Below are 25,669 nucleotides of genomic sequence, written 5' to 3'. Positions count from 1 at the left end.
ACAGAAGCTGCTGGAATATAGTTGGGTTTTCTCTTGCCTGTGGCCATATGATGTGTATCTTAGAGAATGAGTTTATGTTACATTATTAAACCCAGTGGTATAAAGTAGAAAGACTGATGCGAACTACCTTTAAAAAATGTAAGGAGAAGTGACAGTAATCCCCCATGGGTCACTTATCTTCTTAACTACTCAGATTAAACATTTATTTTGCATTTCTTTCGCAGTCATTTAAATAATTCCTCATTTATATATGAAATATTTCTTACATGCATCCATGTTTGCAAAGATTTGCTATCCTTAACAGGGCTACTTTTATGAGACAGGAGAATGAATTCAAATATGACTAAATTTTATTTAGCTCAAATTACCCAAATCCAGTTGACAGAGGAGTCGTGTGGGGAGGGAACAAAAAAGAATCTGGGAGGAATTAATTAGCCCTGAAGAGTGACAGTTACCTCACTCCTAACAATGTGTTTGGGGTGATGTCAGTTTCCTCGAAAGCTCAGATGTAAAATCACGGTGCCACCATCAGCATTTTTACTCGAGTTGAAAGCTGTGATGTTTAACTATTAACTGTGCTTCCGATCTGAGCCAATTTCTTAGTTAGCAATAATTTTCAGATTCTGATTTATGGAGCATTGCTAAAGTCTTTAGTTATGGTTGGCAGAGAAAGCCATCAAACAGTTTCTATCACTTTTACAGAGTGGATTTTTCTCTGCCGTCTTTTGACACACGGCGGCCCCTGTGTTTGCCAGCTCAGAGAGAGTCAGCGCTGGTCCCGGTGGGCACGCTGGTGGGCACTGCCCGGGAGAGAGATGGAGGAGGAAGTGGGTGGGTGCTCGGGGGAACTTTCCGGGGGACGCTGAGTCTCATCAACACAGCTGCCCTGGGAACTGGCTTTATAGAGTAAAGGCAGCCATATAATGAGCTTAAATCTTTATCAGAAAGACCGAATCCTGCATCTGGGACCTCCTAGGCCCTAATCCCTGGTCCGGTGACAACCCTTCTGAACCCGCACATCTCCTTCTGCCAAGGGGAGCCTAGACTCCTCTGGCAGAGCTGCTGTTCACAAGACCAGAGTAACAGCTTGAGTTTCGTCACGTGGCCTGCAATGATACACGTGCTCCCTGACTAATGTTCACATCTCTGCCCAATGAGAGTAATTCTTTTCTGTCTTGTGAATATGTGACGAGGATTTGTTTTTAGGAAGTCATATATAAGTGTGAACATCTGAGAAGTAGGTCTTCGTGGCCTTTTAAAAATCTTCTGGTTAATTTTTGGATTCTAGAAGTTGTTTCCTTTGTTCACGCAAATGACACTCTGTGACTATTTGTTACTGAGTGCGACATGGGTACTCAGTCAGTGAATTAAAAAGCCAAATATGTGTGAGCTGGTTTGTAGATGTTTTATTTGTAGCAGTTAAAACAGAAACGATTTAAATAACTAAGATCAGGAAAATAGAAAATTGTATTAGGGAAAATATGCATCCAGTATTTACTTGCAAGGTCTGTATAGAAAAACGGAATTTGGTGTATGAAATAATGTTAGGAGAATGAAGCACGGCCTATAACAACAGTGTATTTTATGTATACACATTATTACATGGACTAATCATGTAGGTACGGCATGTAGGCAGATGGACCAGGAGAGGAAATATAGAAATCAGAGCAGAAACTGTCATGGGCTGGTGCAGTTGGGTGATGCTTCTGTCGGAGTTCTCTGTATTAGTGCTGTACCTCTCAATAAAAAAACAAACACAAAAACACAATGTATCGTTGATTGGACACTGTTTTTATTTTTTTTAAATTTTTTATTATGTTATGTTAATCACCATACAGCACATCCTTAGTTTTTGATGCAGTGTTCCATGATTCATTGTTTGCGTACAACACCCAGTGCTCCATGCAATACGTGCCCTCCTTAATACCCATCACCGGTCTATCCCATTCCCCACGCCCCTCCCCTCTGAAGCCCTCAGTTTGTGTCCCAGAGTCCACAGTCTCTCATGGTTCATTCCCCCTTCTGTTTACCCCCCCTTCATTCTTCCCTTCCTTCTCCTACCGATCTCCCTGCTATTTCTTATGTTCCATAAATGAGTGAAACTGTATGATAATTGTCTTTCTCTGCTTGACTTATGGACACTGTTTTTAGAAAACTAGTTGTGCTTTTTAAAATGTTTTACCTATAAACATAGACTTTAATTATTCAGAATTGTGACTAATTTCATTCTGGAATATCTCTCAGTGTACCTCCCACCCAGAGCAATTTGGTCCTAGTCGCTGGACCTAGTCGTTGGTTCCTTTAGCTTCTGTTCACCCTGCACCTGCTGGGTGTTAGGCTCTGTGCTCTGGGTAAAAGCGCGAACAGATCATGACTTTGTTCTCATGGGGCTCAGGCACTAGAAGGGGAGACAGACGATAGATGAATACAAAATTCATAGCGTAAATCCCAGTAGTGGTCAGTACTGTGGAGGCAGAACGGGGTGTGGGGAACAGGCTGCTAAGTAAGCCACTGCAAGCTGAGATCTGGGATAATTTCTCCGTTCGTGTACAAGGTCTGAAGTGAGGATAGTAGCTTATTGCTTAGTACCAGCCTCTCTGTCCATAGTAGTTGAGCGATTTTGAATTATTTCATTTGAGTCAAACCTGGCAATTGTTTCTCAAAACAACCTTGTGAGGCCAGGCTGACCGAAGGCCACGTTTGGAGCTCGTGCCTTACTGACCGATTCTTGTGTTGTCTTCTTGTAGTTTTCAGTGAGGACCTTCACTCCAGCCTCTACTTTGTCAATGCATCTCTGCAAGAGGTAGTGTTTGCGAGCACCACGGGGACCCTGGTGCCCTGCCCCGCTGCAGGCGTCCCTCCTGTGTCTCTCAGATGGTACCTAGCGACGGGCGAGGAGATCTACGATGTCCCCGGGATCCGCCACGTCCACGCCAATGGCACTCTCCAAATTTTTCCCTTCCCTCCTTCAAGCTTTAGTACCTTAATCCATGATAATACTTACTATTGCACAGCTGAAAATCCTTCAGGGAAAATTAGAAGTCAGGATGTCCACATCAAGGCTGGTGAGTACTGTTCCTCCTCTTTGTTCCCTCTGTGCCTGCTTGGGATGGTGGGCGGGGGGAGGGGGAGCCAGTGACAAACCATAAGGTGCCATCAGCTGAGGACCAGTGGAAACCCTATGGTCAGTTCATTCTGACACTGACCGTGGCTTCTCTGAGATATCCAGGCACCCCTTGACTGGGTTTCAAAATGCCTTGTGCCCCTGGAACTAAGACGTGAAATTAGTGATAGCAAGTGGGTAAGGTTTAAACTGTAACCCCAATGTATTATATTTTGACTGATTGATACTGCGACTCAGACTTTTCAGTGTCTCAAACCCAGTGTGTTTGCTTCCTGCTCCTGCTGCCCAGCCCCCGCTGTACCCCTTCCTAGAGGCAGACCGTGGGGGGAGTGGGGAGGAGAAGGGGAGGGGGGAGTTCACACAGCTGAAGCGGAGTAAAACCTTGGCATTAAGGTGTAATGTAACTGAAACAGAACCAGCCAAATATTCTTGTCTTCCTTGTGAAATAAAAAAAGGATCATTTTAACAATTTTGACTGTGTCCCCTGTTGCTAGGATGTTGCCAAAGAGTAAATCCTGAGTTTGTTGTGTCCCTTTCCTTTTTTTTTTTTTTTTTGGATTTTTATTTATTTATTTGTTTGTTTATTTATTTATTTATTTATTTATTTATTTATTTTAATGATTTTTTATTATATTATGTTAGTCACCATACAGTACATCCCCGGTTTCCGATGTAAAGTTCGATGATTCATTAGTTGTGTATAACACCCAGTGCACCATGCAATACGTGCCCTCCTTACTACCCATCACTGGTCTACCCCATTCCCCCACCCCCCTCCCCTCTGAAGCCCTCAGTTTGTTTCTCAGAGTCCATAGTCTTTCATAACAACATGTTCTGTATTTTTAAAATCACATTCTTACAAGTCAACCCAGGAATACAGTCTGAGATTCACAGACATAAAAAGGTATACATACAGGACACGCTGTGTCATTCTGTAGATTTAGCAAAGCCCCGAGAAACAAGCTTACAGCTAGACTCTAGTTAGCAAACACTGTTTTAAATATTTTTAAGCTTCGCCTTGCAAGTACTACGGTAGACTGACACAATATAATGTCAGGGCAAAGAGAGTGCGACTTTGATTGTTGTCTAATGCACCAGGTAGCTGGGGGAGCTTTGTAATAATGCCTGCAGGAAGCGAGGAGGTGTTGCTTGAAGAGTTCACAACGTGAGCGAATTATGAGATGTCTCTGAATCCCTGCACTTGATCCCTTTGATGCAAGCAATCCAACATTAGACGGCGGTTCATTCTGCTAGCTAGTCATTTTCCCAACTCTGTTTCGATCTCCGTGACACGCTCATGAATTCTAGCACCTGGGCAAGAGCGCACTTAGGAGAGGAAGATGGGCTCTAATCAAGAGATATGAAAAGTTGATACCCCAAATAATTAAAATAAAGCAAATGAAATTTGCACAGAGACCTCTAAACCTGACAAACAGGAGGATAGAGCGAGTGCCTTTTGCTTGGCAGGCTGCAAATGGTAATGATGTGTTATGGAAACATGTTTATGATCTACAAAGTGCCACTTACAGAAAAACCCAGAACTTCAAACAGCTATGCTTGTATGTGTTAATCCGCTATTTCTTTCTTGGGCTTCCTGTCAGATAAAGGAATTCAGTGCTTACTCCTGTTTTAACTGCCATTTGGGAAATTTGTCATGGAATTGATTGCTTTTGGGTGACAGTGCATGTTTTAGGGGTGGAAAGGGCATCGTCTGGCGGCGGGGCCACCTTCCACTTCCGCATGAGTACGTTCGCGCTGTCCATGGGCTGGTATTCCTGACCCCTGACTCCTACCGAGTCCAGCAAACACGTGTTTTCTGCGTCCGTGGGAACTTACAAGCTGGACAGTCACGTCACCCACATGAACTTTGTTTTCTCATTTAATTTTACTTCTTGTTGTGAAGATATTGTGACTGTAATAATAATATTTTAGATTTTTGATTGGAATCTTGAAAATCTGGTTTCACCCTTTTCATGTAGATGCTAGCATGGAACTGGACGGCTGTTTGGAAGGGCAGGTGGGGGTGTCCGGTCTGCGCTACCCAGTGACGGCTGGAGTGCAGATTGGAGCAGAGGGAAGGCTGGCTCATGGGGTAGCCCCTACACATCAGGTCTTCCTAAGTGTCTCAGGGTCCCTCTCGATTGGTGTTGGGGTTTTCCTGGAATAATCCATTGGGTAAAATGGCCTCATAATCTCTCCTTTGGCAGTATAGGAAATTCTCATTCTTCACAGTTTCCAGCAACTTGGACTTAGGTCTGGGTGTCAGCAAGAGTGGATTTTTCATCCATCATGTGTCATGAATCAGCAAGGCTGGGTCACCTTGCACTCCACAGTCAAGTACCTCTTCCCCTTTCTGTTCCAAGGACTGGAATGCAGACAGACCTCTTGAAGCAGTTCCACCCTTGGCCCACCCCTGGCCCCCAGCAAATAGTCATCAGCAGTATGACCTTGGACAAGTAAAAAAAAAAAATTCTAGTGATTGTTTCCTCTTTCATTTACTGGGGTTGATAGCATCTGACTGGGACTTCTGCTCTTGGCCAAGGTGGAGTGGCAGGGGCTGAATTTACTCTTTCCTCTGAAACAACAAGAAGCAGGCAAGACATACAGAGTCACCATTGTCAAGACTGGCCACCACCTGATAGAAGAGAGTGATCCTAGAGAAGCTGGAAGAAGCAGGAACAACAAGAAGCAGGCAAGACATACAGAGTCACCATTGTCAAGACTGGCCATCACCTGATAGAAGAGAGTGATCCTAGAGAAGCTGGAAGAAGCAGGCGAGCCCTGTGACTGCCCCAGTACACTGCCTTGAGTTTCCAGATGGGGACGTACAAACCTACACACGGAATTTTTATAGCAGCTTTATGCGTAATTGCCAAAATTTAGAAGTAACAAGGAGGTCCTTCAGTATGTGAGTGGGTAATAACAAAGACTCTTTCCTTGCAGAAACCTTAGTCAGGCTCCTGTGAGCCCTGTTCTCCACTAGTCTTCAACCTTGACCTTCTGTCTGTCCTTCTGGAGCCCAGTTTTAGTAAGACTCCTACTCAGTCATCCCCTCCCTTTGACATCCTGCCACTCTGACATCTGATCAAGTTCCTCATCTTACTTTGATGTGTGAGTCAGTCCTGCCTTTAGCCTTCATGTCTCCTCTGGGTAATCTTCTATCAACTGATCCCCTCACTCTGCCCTTTGGCTAGAAAGCCCCACTTGTCTGCTGTATTTGGAGTTGAGAAAAATTTCTCTCCCCTGTTGGAATAGTCATGAGTCCTACTTGCAATAGTCTTGAGTAAAGTCTTCCTTTACATTTTAACAAGCATTGGAATAATTTTTTTCCTGTAACTATAAACAAATTGTGGTATATCCATACAATGGAGTATTATTTAGCAATGTAAAGAAATAAGCTATGCAGCCTCGAAAAAGACATGGAAGAATAGTCAATGCATATCACTAAGTGAAAGAAGCCAATCTGAAAAGGCTATAAAATGTATGATTACAACTCTTTGACGTTCTGGAAAAGGCAAAACTATATAGAGACAATAAAAATATCAGTGATTTCCAGGGACTACGGGGAGGAAATGAGGGGTGGATACGTGGATCATAGGACATTTTTAAGCAGTAAAATTTCTGGATGATACCTTAATGGTGGATACAGAACATTCTTTTTAGAACTGGATGGCACGGAAGGAACCTTCAGGTAAACTATGAGCTTTACTTCATAATAATGTATAAATACTGCCTCCTTAATTGGAGCAAATGCATAACACTAAGGAACATGTTAATAACAAGAGAGACTGCCAGGGTGGGTAAAGGGAGTGTATCCCTTTGGGGAACTCTCTGTACCTTCTGTGAAAGTTTTCTGCAAACCTGAAACAGCCCTAAATAATAAAATCTATTCCAAAGAAAATTGGAAAAAAAATATTTCAAGTAGCTTGATACACAAATAGAGTCGCAGAGGAATGGATGGTGAAACAAACAAAATAAATACATAGTCGAAATTCTGGTCAAAATTTTTCAAATTTGATGAAAACTGTACACTCACAGATCCAAGGAGCCCTGCAAACGCCAAGCACAAGATAACATGAAGAAAGATACACCAAGGCGCATCATAATCAAATTTCTCAGGACCAGTCTAAAGACAAAACGTTAAAAACAGCCGGAGGAGAAAGACACGTTACACACAGAGGAACAAAAACAAGGATGACAGCAGATTTCCCTTCAGAATCAATGTGAGAAAACAGAGAAGTGACATCTTTAGAGTACTGAAAGGAAATGGAATTTGTAAATCTAGAAATCTGTATCTATATCCGGTAGAATATTTTTATTTAAAAAATCAAGGCTTTTTTGGACACATGAGAGCTAAAAGAATTTATCAGCAGCCGTCCTGCACTTGTAGAAGTCTTAAAGGAAGTCCTACAATCAGAAGACAAACGACACCCGATGGAATCTTGGATCTACTTGAAGGGAAGAAGAAAGTGACAGTGGTAACCACGTGGGAAAACAAATTACATTTTTCTAAAATTAAAGCACAGCAACGACAGACAATATCCTATTCCTTTCAGGTGTACATCACAGTGATTTGATACTTTTATACATTAAAAAATGATCCCCCGCTAAGTGTAGTTACCATCCGTCACCACACGACGTTTTTACAGTATTATTGACTACATTCCCTTTGGTGCACATTCCATCCCCATGACTTATTTGTTCTATGACTAGAAGTTTTGTACCTCTTAATCCCCTTCACCTAGTTCACCTCTCTGCTCTGGTAACCAACAGTTTGTTCTCTCTAAGTCTATTCCTATTTTGTTTTTTGTTTGCTCATTTGTTCTGTTTTTTAGATTCCACATGTAAGTGAAATCATATAGTATCTGTCTGTCTTTAACTTATTTCACTTAGCATAACACCCTCTAGGCCCATCCGTGTTGTCACAAATAGCAACATTTCATTTTCTTATGTCTGAATAATTTTCTATTTTACACACACACACACACACACACACACACACACACACACACACCCCATATATTCTTTACCCACCTATCTACAGACCCTTAAGTTGCTTCCGTATCTCGGCTATTGTAAATAACACTGCGGGTAACATAGGGGTGCATATATCTCTTTGAATTGGTGTTTTTGTTTCAGGTAAATACCCAGTAGTAGAAGTCCTGGATTGTATGGTGGTTCTATTTAAATCTTTTGAGGAACCTCCATACTGTTTTCCATAGTGGCTGCACCACTTTACATTCCCACCGACAGTACATGAAGGTTCCCTTTTCTCTACGTTCTTGCCAACACTTGCTATTTCTTGTCTTTTTGATAATAGCAAATCTGAGCAGTGTGAGGTGATACTTCATTTCACTGATGATTGATGATATTGACTATTCTTTCGTGTACCTATTGGTCATTTGCATGTCTTTGGAAAAATGTCTGTCTAGTCCTTTGCCCAATCTTTAATCAGATTATTTTTTTGTGTGTGTTTGTTGTTGTTGTTTTGATATTAAGTTGTGTGAGTTCTTTATATATTTTGGATATTAACCCTTATCAGATGTTTGATTTACAAATATCTTCTCCCATTCAGTGCATTGACTTTTCATTTTGTTAATGGTTCTTTGTGCAAAAGCTTTTTAGTTCATTGGAGTCCCATTTGTTTATTTTAGCTTTTTTCTTCCTTGTATGAGGAGACTGGCCTCCAAAAATATTGCTAAGACAAATGTCAAAGAGCTTACTGCCTTTGTTCCCCCCCCCCCACTAGGAGTACTGTTTTCAGGTCTTACATTCAAGTTTTTAATCCATTTTGAGTTGATTTTAGTGTGTTGATATGGTGTTAAGAAAGTGGTCCAGTTTCATTCTTTGGCATGTGGCTGTCCAGTTTTCCCAGCACCACTTATTGAAGAGACTATCTTTTCCCCATTGTATTTTCTTGCCTCCTTTGTCATAGATTAATCAATCACATATGCATGGGTTTATTTCTGGGCTCTCTATTCTATTCCATTGATATGTGTCTGTTTTTGTGTCAGTACCATACTTCTTGGATTACTATAGCTTTGTAGTATAGTTTGAAATCAGGGAGCATGATACCTCTCCTTTGTTCTTCTTTCAAAGCCAAGATTGCTTTGGGTATTCATGGTCTTTTGTGGTTCCATAAAAAATTTAGGATTCTGTGAAAAAGGTCATTAGTTCTGTGAAAAATGCCATTGGTATTTTGATGGGGTTCACATCAAATCTGTAGATTTCTTTAAATCATAATTTTTTGGTACTTATAATCTTTTAAAAGACAATTGACTGTTTAAACAATAATAATAATAATAATGTCTTGTGAGATTTGTAACATATATATGAGTAAAATGTATGACAATAATAACACTAAGACCTGGAGTAAAGATGTAGAAGTATACTCTTGGAAGGTTTTTTTTCTTATATGTGAGATTGTATAATATCACCTGAATATAGATTATGATAAGTTATAAATGTATGCTATAAAATATAAAGCAGTCACTATATATATAGCAAAACAGTTATGGCTAATAATCTTCATAATAAAAGAAAAAAATGGAATCATTAAAAAAATCCTCAACTCTAAACAAAGAATAAAAAATAGGAAAAAGGAAACAAAGAATAGATGGTAAAAATAGAAAATAGAAATAAAAAAACAAGATGATGGATTTAAACCTAACCATACCATATACACATTACTATTTTTTTTTCTAATTTTTATTTTGTTATATTAGTCACCATACAGTACATCCCCAGTTTTTGATAAAATGTTCCGTGATTCATTATTTGCATGTAACACCCAGTGCACCATGGAATACCAATATGCACATTAAATATAAATGCTCCAATTATCTGATTTAAAAGGCAGAAGTTGCTAGATTAGTTTCAAATATCGCTTAAAAGAAATGTACTTTAAATATAAAGATACAGATATGTTAAAGGTTACAGGATGCTAAAATATGTACTATGCTCATCAAATCAAATAAATTTAATCAACAACATAAAAAAATTGGAGTAAGTACATTAATATCAAAGTATATTTCAGAGAAAAGAATATTACAAGGGTTAAATTTCATTTCATAATATAAAGGAGTCATTTAAATCAGAAGATATGACTGTTCTAAATGTTTATGCCCCCTACAACAGCACTTCAAAATACATGAAGTAAAAACTGATAGAACTTCAAGGAGAAACAGACAAATCAAAATTTATCATTAGAGATTTCAACAGCCCTCTTTTATTAATTAGCAATAGGCAGAATCATCAAGGATAAAGAATATTTGAACAACACTATTAAATATTTGACCATATTAACTTTTAAATAGAGAACAATGAATCCAATAAAAGCACAATACACATTATCTTCAAGGTCACACATAAATTTATCAATATAAACCACATTATGGGGAATGAAGAAAGTCTCAGATGAATTTTTAAAAAAATAAAATTATATAAAATATATTCTTTGACTGCAATGGAATTAAGATAGTAATCAGTAACTCCAGGAAATCCCCAAATGTTAGGATATTAAATAACACACTTCTAAATAGTCTGTGCAAAAGAAAAAGCAGAAGGAAATAGAAGGTATTTTGAATGGAATGAAAGTGAAAGTGAAAGCACAAAATCTAAGAAAAAATTTTGGGGATGCCACTAAATCAGTGCTTGGGGGGACATTTCTAGTTTTAAAAACCCTGATTAGAAAAAAAAAAAATGGTCTCTAGGCCTAATCCACGCACGAGGAAGCAGTTGACCAAAATTAGAGCTGAAATCAATCAAGCAGAAACCAGAAGTACAGTAGAGCAGATCAACAGGACTAGAAGCTGGTTCTTTGAGAGAATCAATAAAATTGACAGACCACTGGCAACACTTATCCAAAAGAAAAGAGAAAGGACCCAGATTATTAAAATTATGAATGAAAAAGGAGAGGTCACGACGAACACCATTGAAATTGGAAGGATTATTAGAAATTTTTATCAACAGCTATATGCCCATAAACTAAGCAATCTGGAAGAGATGGAATCCTTCCTGGAAACCTATAAACTACCAAGATTGAAACCGGAAGAAATTGATTTCTTAAACAGGCCAATTAATTATGAAGAAATTGAGTCAGTGATAAACAACCTTCCAAATAACAAAACTCCAGGCCCGGATGGTTTTCCTGGGGAATTCTACCAAACATTCAAAGAAGAAATAATACCTATTCTCCTAAAGCTATTTCAAAAAATAGAAACAGAAGGAAAGCTACCAAACTCATTCTATGAGGCCAATATTACCTTGATCCCCAAACCAGGCAAAGACCCCCTCAAAAAGGAGAATTACAGACCGATCCCCCTAATGAATATGGATGCCAAAATCCTCAACAAGATACTTGCTAATAGAATCCAACAGTACATTGAAAGGATTATCCATCACGATCAAGTGGGATTCATACCTGGGATGCAAGCATGGTTCAATATTCGCAAATCAATCAGCGTGATACATCATATCAACAAGAAAAGACTCAGGTACCATATGATCCTCTCAATCAATGCCGAAAAAGCATTTGACAAAATACAGCATCCTTTCCTGATTAAAACCCTTCAGAGTGTAGGAATAGAAGGTACATTTCTCAATTTCATAAAAGCCATCTATGAAAAGCCTACTGCAAATATTATTCTCAATGGGGAAAAGCTGGAAGCCTTTCCCTTAAGATCAGGAACTCGACAAGGATGCCCACTCTCGCCACTATTATTCAACAAAGTACTAGAAGTCCTTGCAACAGCAATCAGATGACAAAAAGGGATCAAAGGTATTCAAATCGGCAAAGAAGAAGTCAAAATGTCTCTCTTCGCAGATGACATGATACTCTATATGGAAAACCCAAAAGAAGCCACTCCCCAACTATCAGAAGTTATAGAGCAATTCAGTAACATGGCGGGATACAAAATCAATGCTCAGAAATCAGTTGCATTTCTATACACGAATAACGAGACCGAAGAAAGAGAAATTAGGGAATCCATCCCATTTACAATAGCACCAAAAACCATACGTTACCTTGGAATTAACTTAACCAGAGACGTAAAGGACCTATATTCTAGAAACTATAAATCACTCTTGAAAGACATTGAGGAAGACATAAAAAGATGGAAAGATATTCCATGCTCATGGATCAGAAGAATTAACATAGTTAAAATGTCCATGCTACCCAGAGCAATCTACACTTTCAATGCCATCCCAATCAAAATACCAATGACATTTTTCAAAGAACTGGAACAAATAGTCCTTAAATTTGTATGGAAACAGAAAAGCCCCGAATCTCCAAGGAACTGTTGAAAAGGAAAAACAAAGCTGGGGGCATCACAATGCCGGATTTCGAGCTGTACTACAAAGCTGTGATCACAAAGACAGCATGGTACTGGCACAAAAACAGACACATAGACCAATGGAACAGAATAGAGAGCCCAGAAATGGACCCTCAGCTCTTTGGGCAACTAATCTTTGATAAAGCAGGAAAAAACATCCGGTGGAAAAAAGACAGTCTCTTCAATAAATGGTGCTGGGAAAATTGGACAGCTCCATGCAAAAGAATGAAACTTGACAACTCTCTCACACCATACACAAAAATAAACTCCAAATGGATGAAAGACCTCGATGTGAGACAGGAATCCATCAAAATTCTAGAGGGGAACATAGGCAGCAACCTCTACGACATCGGCCAAAGCAACCTTTTTCATGACACATCCCCAAAGGCAAGAGAAACAAAAGATAAAATGAATTTATGGGACTTCATCAAGATTAAAAGTTTCTGCACAGCCAAGGAAACAGTCAGAAAAACTAAGAGGCAGCCCACGGAATGGGAGAATATATTTGCAAATGACACTACAGATAAAGGACTGGTATCCAAGATCTACAAGGAACGTCTCAAACTCAATACACGAGAAACAAATAAATCAAAAAATGGGCAGAAGATATGAACAGACACTTTTCCAATGAAGACATACAAATGGCTAACAGACACATGAAAAAATGTTCAAAATCATTAGCCATCAAGGAAATTCAAATCAAAACCACTGAGATACCACCTTACGCCAGTTAGAATGGCAAAAATAGACAAGGCAAGAAACAACAATTGTTGGAGAGGATGTGGAGAAAGGGGATCCCTCCTACATTGTTGGTGGGAATGCAAGTTGGTACAGCCACTCTGGAAAACAGTGTGGAGGTCCCTTAAAAAGTTAAAAATTGAGCTACCCTATGATCCAGCCATTGCACTACTGGGTGTTTACCCCAAAGATACAGACGTAGTGAAGAGAAGGGCCATATGCACCCCAATGTTCATAGCAGCAATGTCCACAATAGCTAAATTGTGGAAGGAGCCGAGATGCCCTTCAACAGATGACTGGATTAAGAAGTTGTGGTCCATATATACAATGGAATATTACTCAGCTATCAGAAAGAACGAGTTCTCAACATTTGCTACAACATGGACAGCACTGGAGGAGATAATGCTAAGTGAAATAAGTCAAGCAGAGAAAGACAACTATCATATGATTTCTCTCATCTATGGAACATAAGAACTAGGAAGATTGGTAGGGGAAGAAAGGGATAAAGAAAGGGGGGGTAATCAGAAGGGGGAATGAAACGTGAGAGACTATGGACTATGAGAAACAAACTGAGGGCCTCAGAGGGGAGGGGGGTGGGGGAATGGGATAGACCGGTGATGGGTAGTAAGGAGGGCATGTATTGCATGATGCACTGGGTGTTATACACAACTAATGAGTCATCGAGCCTTACATTGGAAACCGGGGATGTACTGTATGGTGACTAACATAATATAATAAAAAATCATTAAAAAAAAAAAAGAAAAAAAAATGGTCTCAAATACTGGCATCAGCTTCCATCTTAAAAATAGAAAAGAAGAACAAATTAAAATCAATATAGACAGAAAGGAAAGAGTAAAAATCAGAGTGAAAATCAATAAATTATAAAATGCAGAAAATCTATGAAGCCAAAACTTATTTCTTTGGAAAAAAAATCAATAAACTTGAGAAACTTCTGGCCAGACTGAAAAGGAAAATAAGAAAGAAGACAAATTACCAATGTCAAGAATGAGGAAGATTATATCAGTATATATTCTACAGATATTAAAATTATAATAAACTGTTAAGGACAAGTGTATGTCAATACGTTCAACAAATTAGATGAAACAAGAAACTCCTTGAAAGACATAAAATACCAAAACTTTTTCAAGAAGAAATAGACTGAAGAGCCCTGTATCTTTCAAAGAATTTGAATTTGTAATAAAAAAATTTTCTACAATGAAATTCCAGGCTCAAATGGATTTACCATTGAATTCTACCAAACACAAGGAAGAAATAATAAAAATTCTACACAAACGCTTCCAGAAAACTGACAAGGAGAGAATAATTTCCCAAATCATTTTATGAGATCAGCACTACCTTGCTACTAAAATAAGATGAAGACATTACAAGAGAAAAAGAAAAATACAAGTATCTCTCATGAGTATAGGTGTAAAAATTCTAAACAAAATTTTAGCAAATTGATTTCAACAGCAAAGAAAAAGGATAATACATCACTACCATGTCAGCCTTATCTCCAGAATGTAAAGTTAGTTTCATATTTGAAAACTAAGCCAGGTAGTTTACCATATTAACGTTTTAAAAAGAAAAATCATGTGATCACTTCAATCAATGCAGAAAAGTATTGACAAAATACAAAATTCACCTATGATAAAATATCTTAGAAAACCAGGAATAGAAGTGAACTTCCTCATGCTAATAAAAAGCACCTATAGAAATCCTACTATAGCCAACATCTTAATGGTGAAAGACTGATTTTCTTCTAAAGATGAAGAATACAAGGATGTGTGCTGTGTGCTTTCACCACTTCTTTTTAACGTTGTACTGGAGATGGTAGCCAGTGCAATAAGGCAAGAACAGTAAGTAAAAGGCATTGTGATTGCAAAGAAACAAGTTCACCTGTTTTTATTTGTAGATGACAATCATATATGTAGAAAATCTGATGGAATCTACAAAAAGAAAAGCTACTGGAACCAATATGTGAGTTTATAAAAAAACAGCAGTATGTAAGATTAACACATACAATTGGTAGATAATTTAAAAAATGCTATTTAAAATAGCATAAAAAATAAGAAATACTTATGGATGTATCTGACCAGAAATGTGAAAGACCTGTACACTGAAAATTATAAAGCATTGCTGAGAGGAAGTAAGAAAGGTGTAAGTAAAGGAGAAAAAATCTTTTTTTCATGACTGGGAGGATTCAGTATTATTAAGATGTCAGTTCTTCCTCAAGTGATCTATAGATTCAATATAATCAAACTGAAAACCTCAGCAGAATTTTTTTAAAAAACAAATAGAAACTGATGACTTTATTATAAAATTTATATGGAAATACAAAGGACCTAGACCAGCCAAAGAACCCTGAAAAATGAATGGCAATTTAAGAAGGCTAACACTACGACTTTTAAGTTTTATTATAAACATAAGTAATATAAAACAGAGTCCAGAAATTGACCAACACATATATGGACACCTGAAATCTGACAAATGTGCAAAACAGTTCAATGAAAAAAGAATAGTTGTTTTAACAAATGATGCTGGAAGAGTTGTGTATCCATTTGCAAAAAAATAAATAAAGTGACCTTCAATCCATACTTTGCGTCATATACAAAACCTAACATCATAGATCCAAATATAAATCTATAAACTTTTTGAAGAAAATGGGAGAAAAATCTTTGCAATCTTGGGTTATGTAAAGATTTCTTAGATATGACACCCAAAACACAATCCGTAAAAGAACAAAGTGCTATATTGGATTTTATCAGAATTTAAAACTTTTGCTCCTCTAAAATCATTGTTAGGAGAATAAAAAGGTAGGTCACAGCCTGGCAGAAAATACTCCCAAAACATATACCTGTTAAAGGGCTTTTATTCAGAAATATAATGTAATCTAAAAACTCAATCGCAAGAAAACAACCTATTTAAAAATGAGTTAAAAGTTTTGGAGAGACACTGCAACAGAGGCAATATGCAATAGCTAGTAAGCACATAAAAAGAGGTTTAGCATCATCAACCTTTGAGGAAATGCAGATTAAAACTGCAGTGAGATCACTATCTCTACAAATCTAAAAGTCAACACAATCGCCGGACCAAGTGTAAGCGAGGAGATGCATCAGCTGGGACTCTCATGCGCTTCTGGTGGTAACGTAAGATGGTACAGCCTCTTTGGAGGATAATTTGGCAATTTCCTTAAAAGAGGAACATACACCTACCATATACTCCAGCCATTCTGTTCTTAGGTATTTAACCAAAGCATATGTCCATGCAAAGACTTCTATGTGGATGTTCATAGCAGCTTTATTTGTAATAGCCAAAAATCGGTCAAAGCCCATCAATAGACAAATGAGTTAACAAATTTTATCCATAAAATTGGATGAAAGGGAATGGACTATAGAGTCTCCCCCCACCACCCTTATCCGCTGGGGGTGTGTTCCAGGGTACCCAGTGGATGCCTGAAACCGTGAATAGTAACAAAGTCTCTGTGTACTGTGTGTTTTCCTATACATACGTTCCTATGATAAAGTTTCATTTATAATTAGGCACATTAAGACGTTAACAGCAACAATCATGAAATGGACCAATTAAAGCAATGTGCTGTAATAAAAGTTACGTGAGTGTGCTGTTTCAAAATATCTTAGTGCGCTGGACTCACCCCTTTTCTTGTGATGATGTGAGATGATAAAATGCCTCCGTGATGAGACGAAGTGAGAGGAATGATATGCACATTGTGAGGTGGCATGAGGCTACTATTGACCTGATGCTATGTCAGAAGGAGGATCGTGAGCTGCCAGACCGTGGTTGACCACGGGTAACTGAAACCACGAAAAGGAAAACCACAGATAAGAAGGGAGTACTATGTTGATAAACTCAATAGCAGGAAGGAATCTCAAAATAACTACACTGAGTGAAATAAGCCAGATAAAAATGTACGTATGTATGAGTCCATTTGTATAAGACTCGAAAACATGTACATGAATCTATAATTATGGAAAGCACATCAGTGGGTGTCTGTGAAAGGGGGTGGGAAGGATGGTTCACAAAGGACAACAAGTTAACTTTTCAGGTGGTGGGTCTGGTCTGTTCATTATCTTGATTGTGGTGGTGACCTCATGGGTGTATATACATGTCAGAACTCATCAGTGTTGTTTTAGTGTATGCCAATCATATCTTGATAAAGTTGTTTTGAGAAGAAGCAAGTAATAATATTTGGCTGACCTATTTACTAAAGAGTTGTCTCGGTGTTCATAGAATACCAGTAGCAGTTACTAGCTGCACGTCTGTGCCGCTCTGCCCAGCCCGCAGTAAACCCCTTAGCTGTCTCTGGCATCCACATCCCACAGATTGGTCTGGAACCTCTGCTCATAGGTGATTATACTAAGGGAGAGCAGCTAACCAGGCTGCTCCGTCCATTTCCCTGCTTGCTTCCTTTGAAATGGACTTGAGAGAGCGTGCATCTATCCTTGGGATGCTTGGGCACATTCCATCCTCCTTGTGGACCAGAAAAACAGATGAAGCCTGTCTGTGGAAAAAAGAAGGGCGAAGCCAGAATCAAAGAGAAAGAGGTTGTGGGGCCCTTCCCAGGGCCTAGTTGCAGGTTCCAAAGCAACTGTGTCTTCAAAGATGTCTCCTCTTTCAGCTTCCAGTAGCTCAGATCAGCTCCTGTTGCCAGCAATCAGAGAGACTCAGTGAATAAAGCGGTTATGTGCTGGACATTGTGTCGAGTACTTTAAGGCATTCTTTATTTTAATCGGCACAACCACGTGAGGTCAATCTTATATCCATTTTCAGATAAAGGAAAGGGGGTTTCTGTGAACCTGTTGCCTGTTCATAGGAGTTGTGGTTGGGAAGCCAGTTTAGCCAAAAGGTGCTGGTCCAGTGCCTCACAGTCTCTGGAGTATTCCCTGCTCATGTCACCTTTGCTCTTTTCTCTCTTTCCTCTCCACCTCTAAGTCCTCCTGTCTTTTGGGGCTAGCTGAAGTGCCTCCTTCCCCACCGGCTACTCACAGCCTCCCTGGATCCCTCCTTCCCTCTCACCTGTACCCATCAGTCTTTGTTTTCTTCTGGTTGTTCGGCTACCTGAATTTTCTTTCTTCAGCTGATCATTCCGTAAGTGTTAGGCTATCCATCGTCCCTGAGACAGTGCTTGACCGAAGGTGTGTTCAAGATGTAATTGATTGTTCGAGGCACATCTCAATTTATTAAATGATCAGCTATAAAATATAATAGAACAAAACCCAATTTCTATAAAACTAATGTGCTTTGAGGTCACTTTGTGCCTCAGATGACCATTTCCTAAATAGGAAAGATAGGCGCCAACCCTCCTCCTGGCCCTAAGTCGTCTGGTGTTCCAGAGAAATCCAACACATGAGCATTTGTTTATGTTTTACCACTTTGGATGTAAAAATCAAAGGGGTAGGAACAATCCGAGTGCAACCCATCAGGAGAGGAGGGCCACCACCTCCCCTGTAGTGCCCAATTCTTCAAACGTTCCCCTGACTTCCTCCACCCCATCATCCCCCGTCATCCCCCATCACCTGATCGCTGCATGCACAGAGTTTGGATCAGGACCGACCTCCTGGGATGGGAGCAGTCCCTCAGGGCCCAGTGCTGAGAGGTCCCAGAGTTCTGGCTTAATGCTCTCCTGTTGCCAGCTTGAAACATTAATGCTTTTCTCTTTCCATTTGTAAGTAAAGTGCCATGGGACAATGGAACGTGCTCTGGGAGCTCAGTTCCTCAGTTCTTGCAGGGTCCTGCCTCGTGCCACCTCCCCTAGATGGGTTCTCAGCGGCCCTCTCTCCAGTCTTTGGGTGCCCAGAGCCCCACTTAGCCTCCACCTCCCTCACCCCACAATGACCACTGCTGGCCCTCTGACACCGGGTGCTCTGGCCCTGCCTGGCTTCTCCTCTCTGTCCCTGTTCAGCAACCACTGCCACCCTCCATCCTGGCCAGGGCAGGAGTGGGGATAGGAGTGGGTGCTGTGCTCTAAGGTGGGGCTCAGTGGAAGCCACACCTGCCCCCAAGCTAGCATGGAGACTGTAATCCCTTAGAGGTCGCCTGTCCACTGTGGGAGGGGTAACGGGGAAGGGAGATTGCCTTCCCCATCCCCGGCTGGGGCGTGGCACATCAGCCCAGACACTAGCAGGCCCTCCTGCATTTGGCGGACCGCGTGTGCCCAGCAGAGTGGGGTCTAGAGACCCTGTGAGCGCATGCACTTGCAGTGACTGTCCTGCATCCCAGTGAGGGTGACATAAGCAGCAAATAAAAAACACTATGACAGGTTGAGAGAAAGACCACAGAAGAAAACAGTTTATGTTTCTAGTATCTTCATGGCCCTTTTCCCCTCCTTTGTAAATAAGGGGTCCTGGATTTTCAATTTGCTCCATCCCCCACGAGTTCTGTGCTTGGCCTGACTTGGTTAAATTCATTTTCACAGTAAAATACGAAATGAGATGATTCCTTGTTTACTAATATTTATGTTTTAAAGGTTCTTTCCATTTGAAAGGACGAAGTCTAACAGAGAGGGGTGGGTTCTCCAAAGGGACCTCAGCCCTGGGACCCCTGCTCACGCTACGTGTCTGAGTTTGCCCCGAAGCCACATCGCTGTAGATTCTCTCTTCTCATCCCCTCACCACGTTAGATCTTATGGAAAGACTGCAAAGCTTGTAAATTTGACTAAGGAGGACTAAGAGGACTGTCATGGACAAGGTTGGCAGCCCTCGAGTCAGACCCCCTGGCTCTGCGTGCTGGTTGCGGACAGCTCACACAGAGCCTTCAGAGAATGGTTGGCGTTCCAGAGCTGCTTCCCACGCACAGACCGGGGAGCGCCTGGGAGTGCTGGGCCCTGGGACCAGCCCCGAGCCAGCGCCAGACTGCTCTGAGAATAAAGTTCCAGCCCCAGGCACAGAGTGGGAGGAGCTTGAAGTGTAACTCACGTTCACAGCTCCCCTTGGGATCAGGCGGAGGCTGGGACTGCCCTGAAATCCAACACCCTGGCCTAGCTGCTGGCCCTGCTTGGCCCTGCATCACCGGCCTCTCCCTCGCTGGTCCTCCTGGGGTCAAGACTGCAGTCGATCACTTTCCTCCAGCTCCTCAGCTCTGGCCTGCTTCTGGGGAGAGCCCAGCTTAGGACACAAGGTGCAAGGCTTAGGTTACCCTACCCCGTAATGCAAATGTCAGTCATGTTTAAAATAACACTTAAGTTTTTGCCTGGATCTTAGGTTTGTAGCCCAGTCTCTGTTCCCCTAAATAGTGTTAGCAAGGACTAGATGTACCCAAGTACCTTGGAAAAGCTTACTATCATCCTGGGAGACTTGTTTTGTACTATGAGAGGTATATTCCGATAGATAGCAGTGTTGGCTTCTTAAGTTGTGAGGGCCTCAGGAAGAAACATTTTCATTAGTAAGGTGGAGATCTGTAATGAAAACCCAAGTTGCTTTTTAAAACAATAGATACTAATTATATTCTACAATAGGGTTAGAAGTACTTGAAGAAAGGGATAAAGAAGGGGGGTAATCAGAAGGGGGAGTGAAGCATGAAAGACTATGGACTCTGAGAAACAAACTGAGGGCTTCAGAGGGGTGGGGGAATGGGACAGGATGGTGATGGGTAGTAAGGAGGGCATGTATTGCATGGTGCACTGGGTGTTATATGCAACTAATGAATCATTGAACTTTACATCAGAAACCAGGGATGTACTGTATGGTGACTAACAGAATATAATAAAATATATTATTATAAAAAAATAAAATAAAAATAGTCACAAGAAAAAAGAAAAGAAGTACTTACAACAGGGAAGCTCTGTGATTTTTATTCATTCTCCAAGCATTTATTGAGCACCTACTATGTGCCTGTCATTGTTAGAAATTCTACAGTAATTTTTTTAAGGACTCTCTGTGTGGTCTTTCTTTGTGGGAAGAAGAATCTAGTGAGGGAGTGGAGGGTTTCCTTCCATGTCTCGTTCTTTCTGCGCTGAGTGGGGTGCAGGGCACCCAGGTTGTATCTGGGCTCTTTGGGGCTGACTGGGGAGATAGAGGGAGCAGGTGAGACCAGTGGGCAGGGAGGGGAGAGGGTGCCCCATGGTATGTGTGGGAGGCCTGGACCGAGGAGTTCTTAGGGTGCAGGACTTTGGGTGCAAACAGGGCAAGTCCCTACTTGGTCCCTCTCTGTGGCTCCGGTGACTGGCACTTAGCACGTGCCTGCATGCCTGCTGGGAAGGTGCTTCCTCTGTCTCCCTATGGGCATCTTCTCTTGTCCCCGCTCTTCCCTGGCTGGAACAGAGAAGTAGTCTCCCTGGCCTTGATTTCCATGAAGAATTCCACCACCTGAGCCATTCATGTGTGAAGCCAAGTGCACTGGAAGTTTGGGGAGATGACCTGATTTTATAGTTCAGAGCCAGCATCACGCAAACACGCAGACTTATGTTGGATTCCAGCACCTGCTCCGGTGACCCTATCCCTGTGCCAATGGACGCTTCGGCCCTCAGCCATGTTGTCCAGTCCCTTCCTCTTCTCTTCTCGACCCCTTCCTCTCCTCTGTCTTCTTCCCTCCACCACACTCAAATCCTCATTTATTAATGAGTTTGGTTACTTGACCTCTTTCCGACCTACGACTGTGGACCTCTGCTCTCCCGAAAGTGTTACTGATGGAGGTATTTTCCTGTACAAAGTCAGTTCCTGCCCCTGTGTATAATGATGATGTTTTGAGGCCAGGCTCTTGGGCACCCTGAGTTGTTACCCTGGGGACTTTTTTGACAAGCCACGTCACCGCCTGACACATTGCATCAGCCTGCTGTGGAGTGCGGGGATGGGGGTCTCAGAAGAGACCCAAACTTCTGAAAATCTCTGGTTTGAGACAACAATGAAAAAATTCATCAAATTGGGAAAATATTAAATGCTTTGTTAAAAGCGGGGCTTGAGGGGCAATCCTGTGAGTAATGGCGTGCTCTAATACTAAAATACTCAGCATCTCACAGAACTAGCAGCAATCTTAAATATGTTTCTTCTAGAACATTCACCTCTGCCTATGAAGTGATTTCCCTTTACAAACTCATTCCTATTTTCATCGCTTTGCTAATTTCTTTAAAAAGGAATTCTGCGGCCAGTTTTCTTGACACATATTTGTCTGATAAATGACCAAAACATGAAGAAAGCCAAATGGATGATGAGATAAGTGGTCTCTGTGGCTCTCTTAGAAAACCAGAGACTTTGAAAACTCAGACTTTGAGAATCTTCTTGCCCAACCCCCTCATTTTAAGTTTGGGGAAAATAAAGCTCTAGAGAAGCAAGGCTTGCACCCATATTTATCGAGCTGGGGTGAGGCAGGGCTTGGATTAGAGCACTGATTTCTCCTTATCCTGGAGACAGAGGTCTTCTCATGCTGGGAGATGGTAAGGATCCAGGTCTGGCTGCTGGTACACATTACCTTACCCACCCGCTCATGGCAGGCACTGTCTTGAGTGCTTTACCCACATTGACCGAGTCATTACATTCCCCCAATGGTAGATTTGTTATCAAAATCTAGATGGCAGGGGCACTCACTCACTGTGCAAGTGGTTGGACTTGGCTGTGAATCCAGGCAGGTGGGCTTGCCGGGTGGGTCCTGAACCCCACTGCCACCTGCCTCTAACCCAGACATTCAGCTCATGGATGTCCCCTCTGAAAGTTTTCAGGGCTACGCCCATTGCCGGAGGTGCTGGGGGAGGTGCCTTAAGCAGGATCCTTTCCTAAGCCACAGGAAGTGGTATAGTTCTTTTCACTATGGTGTTTTTGCCACTATCAAGCTGTTTTGCAACTGTCGAAAAAATAAATCACTTTTGCAGAGTTACTTTAATTGTCACATAGTTTTTAAGAATTCCCAGGAGAGGTTGCCTTTCTTGATTTTTTAAACTCTTTGTCTTTACAGTCAGAAAATTCTTCCTTTGTCCTCTGGGGACAGGGAGAGCAGTGGCCCATGATCCTATGATCCCATGATCGTAACTTCTTTAGGAAGCGACTTGCCACTTCCAGGTGCATTGAAGGGGCAGACGAGCTGTCTTTAGATATGCTCTTGCCCTTTAGAAAACAGTACAGCTTATTTGTCAATGGGATGAAAATTTTTAAAAAGTGATCTGCAGGTGTCTTCAATTTTTTTCCAATGACAGTTTTCGGTGCAATTACTCTACGTAAGTTCCATCGCATATGGTTGAATGAGGTTCTCCCAGAAGGAGCTCCTGCCAAAGCATCTTACCAAGGGTCCTCTCCTTGCCTTCCAGTTTTACGGGAGCCCTATACAGTCCGTGTGGAGGACCAGAAAACCATGAGAGGCAATGTTGCGGTCTTCAAGTGCATTATCCCCTCCTCGGTGGAGGCGTACGTCACCGTCGTCTCCTGGGAGAAAGACACCGTGTCACTCATCTCAGGTAGGCGGGGCGTCCGGGGCGCAGGGCGCCGGCTCACCTTCTTCCAGGCTCTTTCAGGTATTGCATTAGGTCGCTAGCTATGTGTTCGTCCTAACTGCAGATTGGCGTCTGGGCGGTTGACGCTGTTGGATGATTGTGTGACGTCAGTGCTTTATGTTGGTTTCGTGGCTCGATTCAGACAGGCTTCAGTGAATTGACTGATGGATAGAAATTGGTGACTGTACATACAGCCATCATGTTACTTCTCTGAGGCAATTTGGGCTTATTTCTGCTCGTGAAAATAGGGCAGTAGGGTTTTCGCGCCTGTGAGAGTCCTCAGTGATAAGCTTATGACTGATAGCCTGAAACTGTAATCTGGAAAACAGAAACTCTGGTTTTGACTGTTGTGACCCTTTCAAATGGCTTAAGAGCTATGTGATGTCTCTGACCTCTTTCTTGAAAATTCTGCTCAGAATATGTATTCAGCACTGAGATACACACACACACACACACATATACATATGTATATGTATATGTATATTTTTATATAAATAACTTATCAGTTTATTTTCAGAACCTGGAAATGATGCAACTGAAATTTGCTTCTAAGATGTTATGTTCTTTTCTTGTGCTGTTTAAGTAGATTTCTTGCCCTGTTGCTGTTTACCTGGAAAGGGTCCAGTGTTCCTGCTTTGCTCATCTTTGGATAGTGAGTGACCACATGCTGCTTTCAGAGAACAGTGGTGACGAGCGTGCAATGTGCTATAACAGGTTTAAATGCCTGCTTTTCTTTACATGTCTGGGTGCATGTGCGTGCAAGTGTGCACACACACACACGCTTTCTTGCAACTCTTGAATACCACCAAGATTTTGCCCATTTGTAGATGTAGGCATTGGAACTAAACTCTCACGGTGACATGGCATTTCTGTTTTTCAGCTTATTGATTTTCTAGATGGTGTAGGTTACCATACAACGACCATTAAAACAATCATTAAACCATTAGAAAAAAATTAAATCTTTGGTCTTTAAAGTATATCCAGTAACATAGTTGCGTAACTGACATTTTCAGGTTTTCTCAACACTGTCTAGTCAGAGTTCCTCGAACTTCACTGGACAATAAATGTCTTGCTGTTATGGTGATTAATCATAATTTAACTGAAAGAATTGAGAAAATACTGAGTTTAGTGACTGAAATCTGAGTGCAAATAATCATAATAGACTCACCTGTACACTTATATTTGTGGTGGTTTTTAAAAATTTTTATCTATTTATTTTTAGTCATCTATAAACCCAACATGGGGCTTGAACTCATGACCAAGTATCGCATGCTCTCCTGATTGAGCCAGCCGGACACCCCTGCTTGTTGTCTTTGATTCATGGTCTTAATGGCTTCTCTTTCGAGGTCATTTTAGTTTCTTAATGGCAGATGGAGAGATCTGGTGATGCGTCCCTCTGGCTGAGCCCAGGGCCGGAGCGGAAGGGTATTCACGCGCACTTAGCGAGGGCGTGCAGGTGCGCCGTCGGGGAGGATGTGGGGCAGTATTTGCAGTCTTCCACACTCAGGGGCCTGCGCTGATGGAGGCTCGACCATCGCAGAACAGCCATCAGACAGCCTCCAGGGCTCACCTTGGAAGGGGAGAAAACAGGGGAGGATTACAAACTGCCTCCATGTGCTTTTACTTGAGGAGACGTATGTCAGTGCTGTTAATATTTAATTGGCCAAAGCAGGTCACATGGCATATCTGACTTAAGTGAGAACTGCTGGAGAGCTGGGTGAGAAATAGAAATATCTACCAGAGGTTTTTATACCTATCAACATATATTGCTATACATATCGATATGTTTTCTATGTTTGTAATACAGGTTATATTTAAAAAATTTACTGTGTGCATTCTTATGTTTCCTAGTCATCTTTAGTTAGTGGTATCCCCGTGCAGGTTTCATTTGGTTGCAATTGATATGAATAGAATTTTTTTTCTTCAAATTTGAACCTAATTAAATAAAATAAAAGGAATTTTACATCTGGTGAGCGGAGAAGGTGCTGATATGCAAACACAGAGCTGGGGTCTTGCCGATGGGTTCTTTTTTTAAAAAATATT

General features: G+C 41.1%; 1 protein-coding gene across 1 annotated transcript in view; it reads left to right on the top strand.

The window, feature by feature from the left end:
• Positions 1-1,767: 1,767 nt before the first annotated feature.
• DSCAM (DS cell adhesion molecule) overlaps positions 1,768-25,669 on the top strand; it is a 597,611-nt gene continuing 573,709 nt past the window's right edge. The window contains 3 exon segments of the mRNA XM_048215087.2: positions 1,768-1,774; positions 2,748-3,065; positions 23,444-23,590. Coding sequence (XP_048071044.2) covers positions 1,768-1,774; positions 2,748-3,065; positions 23,444-23,590 — 472 coding nt within the window.

This window comes from Ursus arctos, unplaced genomic scaffold, assembly GCF_023065955.2.
Source record: "Ursus arctos isolate Adak ecotype North America unplaced genomic scaffold, UrsArc2.0 scaffold_4, whole genome shotgun sequence".
Lineage (NCBI taxonomy): Eukaryota > Metazoa > Chordata > Mammalia > Carnivora > Ursidae > Ursus > Ursus arctos.
Note: the sequence above shows the minus strand (reverse complement) of the source record. Positions and strands in the feature narration are given on the sequence as shown.